At 38.4% G+C, this 15,372-nt stretch overlaps 1 protein-coding gene across 2 annotated transcripts; it reads right to left on the reverse strand.

Annotated features, from left to right (window-relative positions):
- Positions 1-914: 914 nt before the first annotated feature.
- On the reverse strand, positions 915-10,099 carry LOC104096336 (probable E3 ubiquitin ligase SUD1). 2 transcript variants are annotated; one of them, XM_009602699.4, is made up of 9 exons: positions 9,640-10,099; positions 6,232-6,921; positions 5,230-5,997; positions 4,930-5,141; positions 4,456-4,809; positions 3,216-3,373; positions 2,965-3,128; positions 2,733-2,879; positions 915-1,722 (listed from the first exon to the last, which is right to left on the reverse strand). In XM_009602699.4, the coding sequence occupies exons 1-9, from the start codon at positions 9,973-9,975 to the stop codon at positions 1,228-1,230; spliced, it is 3,324 nt and encodes a 1,107-aa protein (XP_009600994.1). In that variant the 5' UTR covers positions 9,976-10,099; the 3' UTR covers positions 915-1,227. The 2 variants fall into 2 exon arrangements, with proteins under 2 accessions (XP_009600994.1, XP_009600993.1); XM_009602698.4 differs by having other exon boundaries at positions 3,216-3,376; positions 9,640-10,098.
- Between the last annotated feature and the right edge of the window lie 5,273 nt (positions 10,100-15,372).

The raw sequence follows: 15,372 nt of genomic DNA on the forward strand, positions 1-15,372 counted from the left end.
CTTGTGCAAGGTTTTCTCGTTGCTAAGCAGGCATCTTCATCAGATGCTTAGAGGGAGTTTCCTTTTTAATTTATTTATATTATTACATTAGGGGAAAGGGAAAGGAAACGGGAAGGTGCTGGTCAACTGAGCTGGCCTCTACCCCAATGCTTAGTGGGGTGTTAGTAAACTTGAGATCATGTTTTCCATCACCTGAATTTTCTTGTGCTTTTTCAGTTTAATTGCAGATGCAAGCTGAAAATTTAACCCTAACATTCTACTTATGTTATATTGAGGAATGGAAAAATAAAAAGAGAAAGATACCTTAGCCCTTCCATATCAAATTTAACGTTGCAATTCTTATTGACACCTTTAAATAGTTACTGAAAGTGATCTTTGAATCTATATTATCATTTCAACATATTTCTATTTCCATTCTTCGTAAGTTTTGATTAAATCTCGAGCGATGTACATGTTAAACGTACTCCCTTTGAAAGAATGAGGACGTAAAAATAAAAGGGCTCTTGTTAAAAAAAATAGTTTTTCCTATTTCAATCCCACAAAAAAATTGCATTTTCATCTCATCTCAAGCTTGAGAACCTGGCCAAATACAAAATCCTATTTTACGTTTCACAAATACTCCAATCTCCAGCACCGTAGTCCTTCCCTTCTCTAAGACGAGGAAAATAATGTCATTACCATCTTCCATATATTCATCCTTCTCAAATATGGCAGGATTCCATTATTTGCAAATACCTGCTCATATTATGATGCTTTTTTGCTTCACTGCCAAATTCTTTCAGTTCCATTGTATTGAATAACCACTGCCTTCTCTAAGTAAGAACGATTAACCCAGTACAATACTCAAGGACGGAAGAAGGGAGAGGAAGACGAGATCACCTGTTCCCTCTTACATATACATTTTACAAGTGATAGATTAGAAAGGACTAATATTATTTGCCTTTTCCTTCTTGTGCGTACAATGGAAAAGAAAAAACAAAAAGATACTAGACAAACTAGACTTTCCTGAAATATTGATCACTAATTAGATCAGTTCCGAGTAAGAAAGAGTACACCTATTCACAAGAAGTAAATATTACCATAGAGAAACTGATCAAAACTATTACAAGTTGGTTTCTCTATTGTCGAAAGGCAGTGTTATAATCCATTTGCAATCTTGCTCAGCCTCCTCTAACCCCACCTCCACAACTTTATTCAGCAGCTGAAGGATCAAGATTGGTACACACTTTAAGCATCTTGCGTAACACCACGCCTGTGTCTTAGTCCTACATCAACAACCTCTTGGACATCCCCATTCACTATAGGAATCTCTCCCTCTCTGGACAACTCTACTTCATTTTGCCTTCGCTCTACCTCTTCCCCAAAATTATGAAGTCTACGGCCAATCAAATAACGGTCATCACGTATAGAATTGTGGAGATTGGTGAACCATACGTGGAAACGCTTAGCACAGAAACATAACAGACTGAAGCCAAGGCAGCCAAGCCAAGCAAATCGGTAAACGGCAGAGTTGACAAGCAAGGGGTAACCAAATATTGGGAATACACCCTTGGCTAAAACATATGGAACACACAATGCCGTAAGCAGCTTCATGATAATAGGAAGGACAATCTCCCGAAGCACCCAAAAGCCTTGCAACCTAGAGAAACCGTTTTCCCTCACCCTCTCAAATTTCAGCCGCCAGCTCTCATCCACCAGCGGCATCATATGATCTAGCATAACCTGCTTTGCGGAAATCAAGTCAAACAATTAGTAAGGTATATAAAATGCTAATGTCAAATAACTATCATGTACAGTTACACAAAGAAGGGGATACTAGTCGCCAAACGACTTATCCTAATTAGTGAACCGTCTCTGCATGGAATGCTAAACATGGCTACTAGAAATATTAAATATTCTTGTTATCGCTTCAATTCAATCAGGGATATGATTTTTTTCAAATGGCTGCAGCATCAAGATCTAGATTTTTCTGAGCAAGCTCAACCAGTTCACAGTTTAAAGTTCAGCATGGAATAACAGGTCCAAGGGAAGGACTATTTTGTTGTATTTACAATTGCTTTTATTCTTTTATTGAATTGATCCCACCAGAACAAAATTCACTTGATCGATACATGTACATACACCTAGCTGTTCAATATCAGAATCTGACAAATCGAACCAAACCAGTTTTACTAATAGATGCCCTAATATGGTACAAAAGTTTGCTTTAGCTAAATGATCCAATCAAAGGAATAATTGGAACAATGGAATCGAACTGCACCTACACTTGACACCTATCGTAATGATAAACGGCTTGTCTCACGAATTTTCATAAAAAGGACTCAATCGTATGGATTTGTAAAATACAGGATTGGATTAAACAAAGTGGTATCTCAAAAATCCTGCTCTATAGTGAAAATATTGCTCCCAAATGAACAATATGCCGAAATTATAGGGGGAACAAGAGCAAATCAAACCATAAATTAATAGACCCCCCCAACCCCACCCATCCCCCCACCCCCACCCCCCCACCCCCCAAAAAAGAAACCCAAAATATTCTTTTGAGGAGGTTACAAGATACCACAAAAAGGCAAAGGACATGCTCCAGGACGAATGCGTGTAACACCAAAGATTCAGATTCAGTGAGGAATTAAGAACAAAGGTTCAAGCCCTGCCTATCAACTAGTGTAGATAAACATGTCAAACCAAAAGCTCATAATGCAAGTAGAGTAGATAAACTATATGACACTTACCAGCCTGGTCCAGATCTTTAGAAAGATTAGTCCTAAAGCCCAATCCTGATAAAGAAGGAAGACCGGGCTTTCGTCAATGGGAACTCGCATTGGCACAATGACCAGAAGTTCAAAAAGCAGCCCAATTAACACAGGGATGATAAGAATCTGGAAACAGAACCAGCAAAACAATTAACATTATGAAAAAAGAATTCAGGATGCAAGTATTGAACCAAAATGAAAGGTGCCATACCCATATTGACAATAGTGCAGAACTCTTCAGAACAATGACGCACCATTTCCAAATTTGGTTCATCAAAACTGTAACCCTCCTAGTCCTAATTTGATCAATTGAGTACCTCACTCCAGCAATCGCAGTCCAGATGGCATAACTTCCAATTACAAATGCATACAAATCTGAAAAGTCAAAACAACAAACGGATCAGCATTTTTATTGTCGGGGTGAAGGGCAGAAACCAACTTGGACCTGATTGACAGCAATACCATTGCACTTGATTCCATGTGTTATTGGTAGCAGCGGGAGGGAATTGAAGAGCGCACGTCCAAGTGAAATCGGTACAATTATGAGGGCAGAATTAAAAAGGAGGAGAGTCATCCAAGCCACTACCAACAACAGAACAATACGGAGCACAAAGGCGTACCTGCTAAAGAATGTTCCAAACAACATAAGACTCTTGCTAAAAGTTTTTTCACGAATTTAGACAGAGTATCACTATTTATGACTTAATCACTTGATGCTACAGAAACTAGCAACAAGAGCTATGATTGAAGGCAATAAGCAGTGTAACACAATTTCGTCCAACAAAACAAAATTAACAAGCAAAGGGAAGTTGGTCACATATGGGAGTCCAGATGAAAAAATGAAGGCCCTAAAGATCATACTTTTTTGTTTAGAAAAATCACCCTACCCTGACAAATATCATGACCCAAAAAGGAAAACTATTTACCTACTCCAGGGATAAAAAATGTGTGCAACCTTCCCAAATAGAATGAATATGACACTCATGTAGGAAAAAAACCCAAATATAAGAAACAGCGAACCAACAGGAGACTTAATCACACCACCATGATTTATGCTTAAATAATGAGTCTAGATACCACGATAATCCCTTTGTGGAACTGATTGCACAGTCTACACATAAGTGATTAGCTAGCTAAATACCAGTCCACAACAAACACTAGTCTATATACAATTGCCAAATGTACTATGAAGATTGCCGTTAATGAAGCTCATCTCGGAGTGTTTTTTATTTGATTTGCCTCACATTTGGAAAGAGGCTAGTTAATTTTCCGCTTCACTTCCAATCTATATGACATCTTTTCTGATTTGTGAAGCCAAAATGTTTGACACTGTTACCTGATAATACTATTTATTCTATACAACTTTCAGAGTATCTAAGAATTCGAAGTTCACTTTATTATGCACGTATTAAACTTTAAAGTGATGTTTTACCGATCAACCTAACAACCATCCTTTCAACATTTTCTAGTACAATTATTCTAGGAATCTTTGTCCAATCAGACACTAAATGAGACAGAACAAAGAGGACACTCATAGAAAAATAAAAAAGAGCCTGATGTTCATTATCTCCTGAAGCAAACCAGCACTAAATGGCTTTAAACATACTAGTGAATGACTCAATTTGCCAACATAAGAAATGTTTAATTTGTTCATTGTCCAATAAAAACAGGATTAGTCATTGTGGAGCATAGTTTAACTTACTCGGTATCCGCTTGTTCGTCAGTGTCATACTCTTCCACAAAGTTGGTATTAGCTGCTGCATGCCTAGCTCTATTATCAGGAGCAAAGCCTGCCAAGGCCCGATCTGGTACACCATGCGCGGCTTGAAACCACTCCACCCTTCCTTGGTCGCCGTTCCCATTCTCTTGTCCACCATTATCCTCAGGTCGGGGAAGTAAGAAATCAGTAAGACCAAGAGCCCAGCCCACTGCAGTAAACCAATAGCGGAGCAGAGACTTGATTGTTGTACGCAGCTTAAAATGCTCAATTGCAAAGGGAATACAGATTTGGAAGAGTAGCATGTCGGCAGGTATTTCAGTAAATGGATCAGATACACTGCGAAAAGAATAACAGTTCAGTAAGTTCACCAAAGGGATGAAAGCTCAAAGTTCGAATTCACATATCACATAAATATTGAAACCAAAATCAATTGGGATAGACAGGAAACAATCTTACGAGATATCTAGTGGGAAAATGGATGGAGCCATTCGCATGGCAAGTTTGACAGGCAGATACACGAGCATCACTATTAAGCTTCCATAGACTGCAACTGACAAAAGCACTCGACGAGCATGCTTATGTACAGGATCATCGATCAAATCCCGGAATGGGTTGTAATTGGGGTCTGCCGGATCTCGAAGAAAGTAAAGCACTCCATTACGCAGGACCTATAAAAAGAGTGAGGATAATTAATAAAAGAAAACAATTAATGATAGAGATGGGCTGGAGACACAGTAAGTCTAATTGGAAATTTACCCCTCGAAGAAGGCTAACAAAGATACTTATTTGTAGCATGTAAACAATCCCTACAACCCAATGAACTAATGAGCTTGCCAATGGAGATACTGAAAAGAATTCCACTCTTTGCGTGATCGACTTCCCAAACATTCTAATGGTGCAAACATCCAGCCACCATCCGCACATCAAAGGGAAAACCCCAAGTTCAATGACAAGGAGGAAAGCAACCTTAATCATAGTCATCAAATGCCTCATAGCTGCTACAAATTGTCTAAAGAGGGAGGGAATGGTTTCTGCAATGGAAGCAATACCATAGAATCTCCCCAACGTCAAAGGCTCTCCCCTGGTGTACCGGATTAAAGCAACTATCCCGAGGTAAAAGAAGACCAGAGAAAATATAAATATGTAGCCAACGGCAAGAGTTGTAACATCAGAAAGCCGGGATGTTCCAACAGCTGACCCTTTCAAAATATCAGCAGACACTGTTGTGCTGAGGTTGTTTGCCGCCTCACTCAATCCAGTGGCATTTGCTTTTAACATTTCTGTGGCTTGACCAAGCAAACTGCTCTCTTCGTTAGCAGGAGTTAAGTTTGCAACAGCAGTCCACGCACTATTCAAAGTAATATTGGCCAAGGAAAGTGCTGTTTCAGTAAGTGGCATAACAGTGGACAATACTGGATTGCTTGCAGAGGACAAAAGCCAAGACAAATAATAGAGTATAATTCGTCCTAATGAAAAGGGAACAAAGATCACCACTCCAAGAAATATCATATTACTCGCAAGAACCTGCACAGAACAAGGAAAATCACCACATATCAGTTAATTACCCATGTTCTGCTTGCAGACATGAGAATGTGGTCTTTTGCAGAACGAGAGCTTAAGAGAGTTAAATCATTATCATACAGACAAATATTCACCAATCCGGGTAAGAGTATACTTAATGACTGCAGTTTTTCAGTTTTCACAGTTAAAAAGAAAGGCCAAGCATGTGAAAGGTGGCAAGTGAGAACAAGAACATACAGTAAATGCATTTTCAACGAGATGAAACACAGGACCCTGCATGCCAACAAGCTCATCAAAAGGGACATCCTCTGCACCATCAGCATCATCCAAACCATCAAACATCTGTTCGACATGAGCTTCAAGCCTTGCTGCCTGCATCTCCCAACGGGCCGCAACATTTTCTGCATTTCTCCGGATTATCTGGCCAGCTCCAACAATCCCCTGTGCACCATTAGCATCTTCCCCGTTTCCATCAGCTAAATTTCTGTTAGCTGGAACAGCAGGTCTTCTTGGAGCACGGGCAGCATTTCTGTCCCCATCATCTTCCCTGTCAGCTTCCTGTCCCCCAAGTTCGCGCAAATGTCTGAAGTAATCCCTTAATGAAGTTGCCCCAAGAAAGATGAAAACAATGCTAGCAGAGAGCAGAAACCCATGGAGACAGTCAGTAAGAATAATGGTTGTGGATAAGTGACCCAAGAAGAGTCTCTGAGCTTCTCCAAAACTTCTAACAAAAGCCAACCGCCATATCCAGAATGTAATGAAAGGTATTATGATGAGCCATACAGAAAGCACAAAGCTAAGACGCAGGAAGAATTGCAGGACATGGCAGGCTTTCATTGCCATCCCAACCACAAACTCTTGAAAAGGGAGCCTAGCCGGAGCATTCTCAGCATAAACTGGCGAAAAGGAGAATGCATGTTTGCATACCTACGTTAAAATAAAGGAAATTAGTCAGATTCCACCAATAGAGTGATGACCCTAGGTGAGAAATCAAGCAATCTTTCAATAGCTATGTGATGCAGTATCCAACCACAATCTTGTGTAGAATCATTTATGGTCAATGTTAAGTCTAAGTGATTTTCTAATCATACGCACTTCCAGAAGTCAGAAAATTATATATTGCTCATATTCATTTAATAAGTATGACTATAAAATTCAAGTTACAGCTTTTAATGATGAGAACAAACAACAACACAACACTATGCGTCAATCCAAAACTAGGTCGGCTATAAGAATCATCATTATCCATCTCACTCCATATAGACTTGAATCATCCCAATTTCCAATAATGTGGGGTTATCCAATACTGACAAGAGTGGGTTGCTATAGTGGTGAGCACCCTCCACTTCCAACCGAGAGGTTGTGAGTTCGAGTCACCCCAAGAGCAAGGTGGGGAGTTCTTGGAGGGAGGGAGCCGAGGGTCTATCGGAAACAGCCTCTCTACCCCAGGGTAGGGGTAAGGTCTGCGTACACACTACCCTTCCCAGACCCCACTAGTGGGATTATACTGGGTTGTTGTTGTTGTTGTTGGGGTTATCTAATACTAGAAACTCTTTATATTTTCTATTTAACATACAAATCTCTAATAGACTGAAAAAACTCCTGCCAACACTGAATCTAATGTAAACATACCATCAAGACTAAGCCTTACACCCGATTAGTTGATATCGCCAATATGGATCTTTGCGCTTCTATTATGTTGTATTTTCTTGCTAAATCTTACATACATCCTGAAAGATTGTAGGTTTTCTAATACTACTTCATTCCCTGTGATTTTGGTCCATCTTGTCCCCTTTTAAATCCGTAAATCATCCTTGATTCACACCCTACAAACCGAAGGATATGGAAGTCTATGTCTATATAGGACACGACTATATGTTTGTTACTTACACATTCTATCAGAGATGTGACCATTCCTGATCTTGTTTAATCTTGTATGATTATACATCCATGTTAACTTCCACATTTTTACAACACTTGGACCTTAAAATCCCATTATTCACTCCCCTATAACATTATTGGTCTTATAACCATTTTATAGTAAGTAAACTCCAATCATATGACATTCCCGTAACACTCCTACATTTCAATGATTTACGGCAATTCTACTGCTAAAATCTCATCTAGCATACTAGAGCAGCTTAAATATCTAAATTGTCAACATATAGGCACCACAATTCCATCTAATTTGACCTCAATCTCATCCTTCCTATGTTGGCTAAACTTGCAGTTTATCTATTCTATCACTTCTACCCTTATTCTCTAGAGTACTCCGCATTTCAAGTTTTTCATTGACACCCTTGCTAGTTTCATCAATAGACACAATGTCATTTGCAAATAGTATTCACCATGGTATCTCATCTTGCAAACTATCTTTGGCTCATCCATTACTAGGATAAACAAGTATAGGCTCAATGCAGATCCTTGACATAAGCTCACGTTAATAAAAATCTAATATGTATCTTCTAACAATGTTCTCTCACTTATGATAGCTCATCTTGCATATCATGTATGGTATTAATATAGTTGATATGACATAACTTCATCTTCCTCAACAACCACCAAAAGATTTTTTTGACACTCTATCATACAATTTCATCACTCTTGTAGTGCGTCCCTAAATCAACCAACGCTATCACTTTTTAGAAACTTTCATCACATGACTCATAAGTTCAATTCTACGAGATAAGTACAAACTCCTAAATCAAGGTCAATTCTACGAGATAAGTACAAACTCCTAAATCAAGGCTCTATCACTATTTAGAAAGTTTCATCACATGACTCTAAGTTCAATTCTACGAGATAAGTACAAACTAATTGCAAGATTTTTTTTTGAGGTGAAACTAATTGCAAGAATTTTAGTACTCGATTTTGAGACTATATTTGAGAATAACATGTTTGACAGCCTGACACTCATATTAATAGCCTGGCATACAAACAATATTACAAACATTACTTACTGTATCTCAATAAAAGAACAATATTGCACCCTTAATATTATCCGTGACCAACCCTTTTATAAACTGGTCATATTCACGTATAAATGTAATTCTCGTTATGGTACTCCCCACCACCACCCCAGTTTCACCTTAGCATTATACCAGATGATCTCCTAAAAGTATAATACATAAATATTAGAATGTCCTAATAGAATGATCCTACAATCCTATACATGGCAAGAAGATGTGGCTTTGTTTTGCGATAAAGGGGACAAGAAAAGCAAGTAAACTATAAGAAATGCGTCAATAATGTGAAAATCCTACTCATACCTTGAAAAAGAAGAGAGATAAATCTACAAGTACGCAAAGAAGATTCCGAACACACCAAAAAAATTAAATATTGAAAAGGATATTGTGCGGATTAAGTGAAAGATCTAATAGTAGCTATAAGCAAGCCATTTTTTTATAAGGGTAGCCACCAAACCATGAATTACTAGTTATTACCCTATTAAAATTGAGCTTGCAAAGCTGCACTAAGAAGAACTTCCAAAACTGATAAGAAATTTGTACTTTAAAATGAGCAAAACAATCCCTATACCGCACTAAATATTTAACTAAAAGCTTAAACCTTTTTAAGGAAAGACCTAACAATCTTCAAATTGAATAACAAGAGAACTTAATTTAACCAAAAAAAAAAAAAACGAACCTCGCATTGGCGAGCGTTACTGTGATTAAGCCATTGAAGTAAGCAATCCTGGTGAACATACTTTATGCTACCGCTGCAAGCACAAGGATACCGCAGGGGATTATCGGCCTCGCCAGGGTTCCGACAGATCCGACAAACGTCCTCTTCTTCTTCGTCGTCCTCATACCTGCTCGTAGCCACAGCATTCGAATCCTTACAAGTCACCTGCGCCGGAGACAACGCAACTGAACCCGAGGAAGAAGACGAATCGATCGCATCAACGGAGGATGAGCGTTCCGCCGGAGAAATTCCCTCGGCGCCGTTACTAGACGCCGGCACCGCCGTTGCGAACTCCATAAGCGAATAATCTCCTTCGGTTTCCTAGGGTTTCTATGAGATCGTGACGAATTAAAGGAACTGTGTTTGGTTTAGAAGAGGATGAAGGATCGTGGACGAAGGGAGAACGTCGGTTGTGTCTGATTACGATTTTGTCCCTCGATATTTATATTTACGCGTCTGCTTATTTTTCTTTTGATTTTTGGTTGATGATAACGAGGATTTCGCATATGTTTTTAGTCGGCGAGTAGTTTGGTATATTACGCGGGAGAAAGTGATTGATCAGTATTGCGTTGGAACAATGAACAAGTGGGACCTGATAGAATTATATTTAATTTTTTATTACATGAACTTAAATTTATTTTCATGTTTCAAATTTTAAGCAGACGTCCATTTTTTTTAAGGCAGACCAATGAAGCGATCCAAATATATTGAGTCTATGATAATAGGTGTAAATTAAAATGGATAATGCAAATTTAAGTCATTAAATCAACTTATTTTTGTTTTACTATTTTAAGTGCAAATATTGTCTGTCATTTAAACTGAGTGCCAAAGAAACATTATCTGAATTCTTTTTCTTACATTATTCTGTCCCTCTTCTAGTACGCAACAGAGTTTTTTTTCTCTAGTGAAAACTGAGAATTGCAATGAAACCATTTGCAGCAAGGTAACGGCCAATGCAGCTATAAGGTAAAGGTTAAAAGAGAGGGAGAGAACAAAATATGCATGCTAAAAAATATTTCCTTTTCTTGGGACAATCTATATCTATATATATATATATATATATATATATATATATATATATATATATATATAATTGTGGGAAATAGAAGTGTGAGGTGGCAATCTCTTTGGCCAAGAAACTCACTTATCTTTTTTCTCCTTTTTTGAGATTTTCCCTCTCATTTTAACACAATAACCCAGTATTACATTCAAATAATTAGGGTGTTAATTGTATCCGAATAAATGAAGAAAGAGGGAAAACTGTTTCAACTTTTTTGTCAAACGTGCCGTTTCAAAATTGTATCGAAGCCAAAATGTTTGGCTTTTTAATTTCTATAATATTAAAGGTGCAAGGTATCTTATATAAAGAGAATTACAGAATATCTGAATTCAATCCTCTAATTATAGCCACCCACCATATCGATTTCATACTGAAGAAACTCTCAAAAGATTTGGGATTGGGGAACAAGCCAAGAAGATGTCATGACTTACTTTTGTTTCCTGATTACTTCGGATATATTTTAATGGTGACTTGTGATTATTTTGCAATATAATCTTCATTCATAGTGCATGTGTTGTCGGGTATAACTGTAACTCAATTTTCTTGAGAAACTAGGTTGTTTGAATTCAAAAGGTGCACGATGTATAGCTTTGGACTTGGACGCCCCCAAGATAACAAATTTTGTGCATATATTTCAGCCATATGAGTTTACAAGGAAGCTATGCCACGATTTTAGTTAAGTCATGCATTCTATTTTTTTACTGCTAAGCGAAAGTTATTGTATTGCATGAAATATACTAATTGCATTTGCAATCAACTCTGGGAATCGATTGAAAGAGATATACCTTTAAGATCTAGATTATGTTAATGGAAGTGTTTTGTTTTTATTTCGTCTTCACCTTGTATTTCTTAATTTAAAAAATACCCCGTTCTTTGCAAATTTGATACCTAGAGTTTGATTTCACTCTACTTTCTGATTCATCTATGTGTTGTATGAACTTTCTGATTCATGATGTAACAGTTCTATTATCTTGAAGTTTGGGTTTTGTTCCATTTTTTGGTTATGTTATGTTCTTTCTTAAAAGGAAAGGTTATTCTTTCTATTTTTCTAGATGATAAATGAATGTTGAAAATAATACTTGATCTGTTCTTCAAAGTTCTAAGAATAAATACTCTTTTATTTGATGTGTAATTTAGGATTTAATGTTTCTGCATATTATATTATTGAAAAGCTTGGTTTTGAATCTTGTGAAAGTTGTCCCATTTCTTCCTCTCCTTTTTAAAATAGGTTTCCCTCAGCTTTTAACTTGTCACAATCCAAAATCTGACATGTCGTGATGTCGCCTATCTCAATACTAGGCAAGCCGATAACATCGATAACCCCCGATTTTCTTTAAGTTTGAAAACATAATATCTAAATTTACCGGAAGAAAACTCACAAATACATATATAAACACTCCCCAAAACTTGGTGTCACTGAGTACATGAGCATCTATTATGAATACAAGTCTGGAAAATACGGTCTATAATAGTCTGAGACCAAATACAATAAAGAAGGAGATAGGGAAGGTGAGGCAAGGTCTGCGAAACACGACAGCTACCTCAGAATCCCCGGAAAATCAAATGCGCGAAAGAATCAACACCCGCTATGTCCGGGAACACCTGGATCTGCACACGAAGTGCAGGGTGTAGTATGAGTACAACCAACTCAACAAGTAACAATGATAAATAAGGAACTGAAAATAGTGACGATCTATACAATTATAATTCATTTTCAGTAATTCCATCAAAGAATAGACATGCTTTCAAATCCAGCAATTTAAGTCAAATCAATTTATACAGTTCAAGTTCATGTAATCCGGATATAAAATATTTCAGAGAATTTCACAACAATGATGGATAGCAACTAAATGCAACAACAATGAAAGCAAGTACAGCCTCTCAGGCAACAATCACTCAACTCGTCACAACAGCTCAATCACTCGGCTCTCAGCCCTTAGCACTCACACTCAATGGGTACCCGCGCTCACTGGGAGTGTACAGACTCCGGAGGGGCTCCTAGAGTCCAAGCGCTATAATCTGCACGGACAATTCACGTGCTGCACGGACAACTTACATGCCATAATATAAATATCTGGATCTGCACGGCCAACTCACGTGCTGCACGGCCAACTCACGTGCTATAGTATAATATAAGGATCCGCACGGCTAACTCACGTACTGCACGGCCAACTCACGTGCTATAGTATAATATAAGGATCTGCACGGCTAACTCACGTGCTGCACGGCCAACTCACGTGCTATAGTATAATATAAGGATTTGCACGGATAACTCACGTGTTGTGGTATAATATCTCACAATCAGGCCCTCGGCCTTACTCAGCCATAAAGCTCTCCAGTCTCTCGGGCTCTCAACAATCATAAAATCAGCCCAAACAACAATGATGTGATACATCAATAATGAACAATAGAGACTGAGATAAAATAATCAAGTAAGTTGTGACTGAGTACAAAACAACAATTTAAGCAGATAATTCAATATGTACACGACCTCTGTGGGTCCCAACAATACCAATATGTAGCCTAAACATGGTTTCTAGTATGACTTATAGTCAAGTTTCCACAACACATAGAGAGCACATAACTATCAACAAGTTATTCAGCTTTACAGTTCCCACGGGACGGACTAAGTCACAACCCCCTCGGTGCACGCCCATACACCCGTTATCTAGCATGTGCGTCACCTCCAAAATAATCACATGACACAAAATCCAGGGTTCTATACCCTCAGGACCATATTTTAAACTGTTACTTATCTCAAATCGCATAATTCTTTATTCTACAATGGTTTTTCCTCGTGAATTGGCCTCTAAACGCCTCGAATCTAGCCACAAATAATTTGATTCAGTCAATAAGATTTATTGGAATTAATTCCATAAGAAAATGCTTATTTTTCATAAAAATCCGAAATTTAGCTCAAAAATTGCCCGTGGGGACCACGTCTCGGAACTCAACAAAAGTTATAAAATCCGGAAGCGCATTCAACCACGAGACCAACCATATAAATTTTGCTCAAATCTGACATCAACTCGACCCTCAAATCTCCAAATTAAACCAAGAGGGTTTTCACAATTTTCCAACTTAATTCACCGATTAAATGTTAAAAACGACCATGGATTCGGGTAATTTAACCAATATTGAGTCAAGAACACTTATCCTGTTGTTTTCCTTGAAAAACTCTCAAAAATCGCCTCTTTCCGAGCTCCAATCCGTCAAAAACTGAAAATGGGATGAAGTCCCATTTTCAGAACTTAAACTCTCTGCCCAGACATTTGCTCTACGCGATCGCAAACATTCCTACGCGATCGCGAAGAATAATTTTTCATCGCCCAGATTTAACTCTACGTGATCGCGGACTTTTCCATGCGATCGCGATGCACAACATCACTGACCTACGCGATCGCGGACCTAACCACGCGATCGCGAAGCATAAATGCGTGGTTTCCATTTCTGTCCCATTTCCTCTACGCAAACGCGACCTTCTTCACGCGTTCGCGAATAACAAACTCACATTGCTACGCAATCGCGTCCCGCTTCACGCGATCACGAAGCACAAAATGTCACTGCCTCAAAGTAACCCTACGTGATCGCAGATATCCCCACGCTATCGCGTAGAACAAAACCCCCACTGACCAACTAAGCCTACGCGATCGCAGACGCATACACGCGATCGCGTAGAAGGAAAACAACATCAGATATCAGAAAATTCCAGCAGCTGTTCAAGTCCAAATTTTTGATCCGTTAACCATCCAAAACTCACCCGATCCCCTCGGGACCTTAACCAAATATACCAACAAGTCCTAAAACATTATACGAACTTAGTTGAACCCTCAAATCACCTCAAACAATGCTAAAACCATGAATTACACCCCAATTCAAGCCTAATGAACTTTGAAATTTCTAATTTTTACAAATGACTCCGGAACCTATCAAATCACGTTCGATTGACCTAAAATTTTGCACATAAGTCATAAATGACATAACGGAGGTATTCAAATTTTCAGAATCGGATTCTGACCCCAATATCAAAAAGTCAATCCCCCAGTCAAACTTTTCAAAAATTAAAATTTCGGCATTTCAAGCCTAATTCCACCACGGACCTCCAAATAATTTTTCGGACACGCTCCTAAGTCCAAAATCACCATTCGGAACTATTGGAATCATCAAAATTCAAATCCGAGATCGTTTACACATAGGTCCATATCCGGTCAACTTTTCTAACTTATATTTTCAATTATGAGACTAAGTGTTTCATTTCATTCCGAATTCCTTCCTGACCCGAACCAACTAGCCCGGTAAATCATAACATAACTATAAAGCATAAATTGAGCAGTAAATGGGGGAACGAGGTTATAACAATCAAAACGATCGGCCGGGTCGTTACATTCTCCCCCTCTTAAACAAACGTTCGTCCTCAAACGGGTTTAGAATAATACCTGGAGTCTCAAATAAGTGTGGATATTTGCTCCGCATCTCCTACTCAATCTCCCAAGTAGCTTCCCCGACTGGTTGGCCTCTCCACTGCACCTTCACTGATGCTATATTCTTTGACCTCAGCTTTCGAACCTGCCGGTCTAAAATAGCCACCGGCTCCACATCATAAGTCAAATTACCGTCCAGTTGTATTGTGCTGA

The sequence above is a fragment of the Nicotiana tomentosiformis genome, chromosome 1 (genome assembly GCF_000390325.3).
Source record: "Nicotiana tomentosiformis chromosome 1, ASM39032v3, whole genome shotgun sequence".
NCBI classification, from domain to species: Eukaryota; Viridiplantae; Streptophyta; class Magnoliopsida; order Solanales; family Solanaceae; genus Nicotiana; species Nicotiana tomentosiformis.

Coding starts and splice junctions, on each gene's coding strand:
- LOC104096336 (XM_009602698.4), bottom strand. CDS start 9,975: ATGGAGTTCGCAACGGCGGTGCCGGCGTCTAGTAACGGCGCCGAGGGA. Junction 5,142..5,229: donor TTGTTAGCCTTCTTCGAGGG/GTAAATTTCCAA, acceptor CTCTTTTTATAG/GTCCTGCGTAATGGAGTGCT. Junction 4,810..4,929: donor ATTTTCCCACTAGATATCTC/GTAAGATTGTTT, acceptor TTCTTTTCGCAG/TGTATCTGATCCATTTACTG.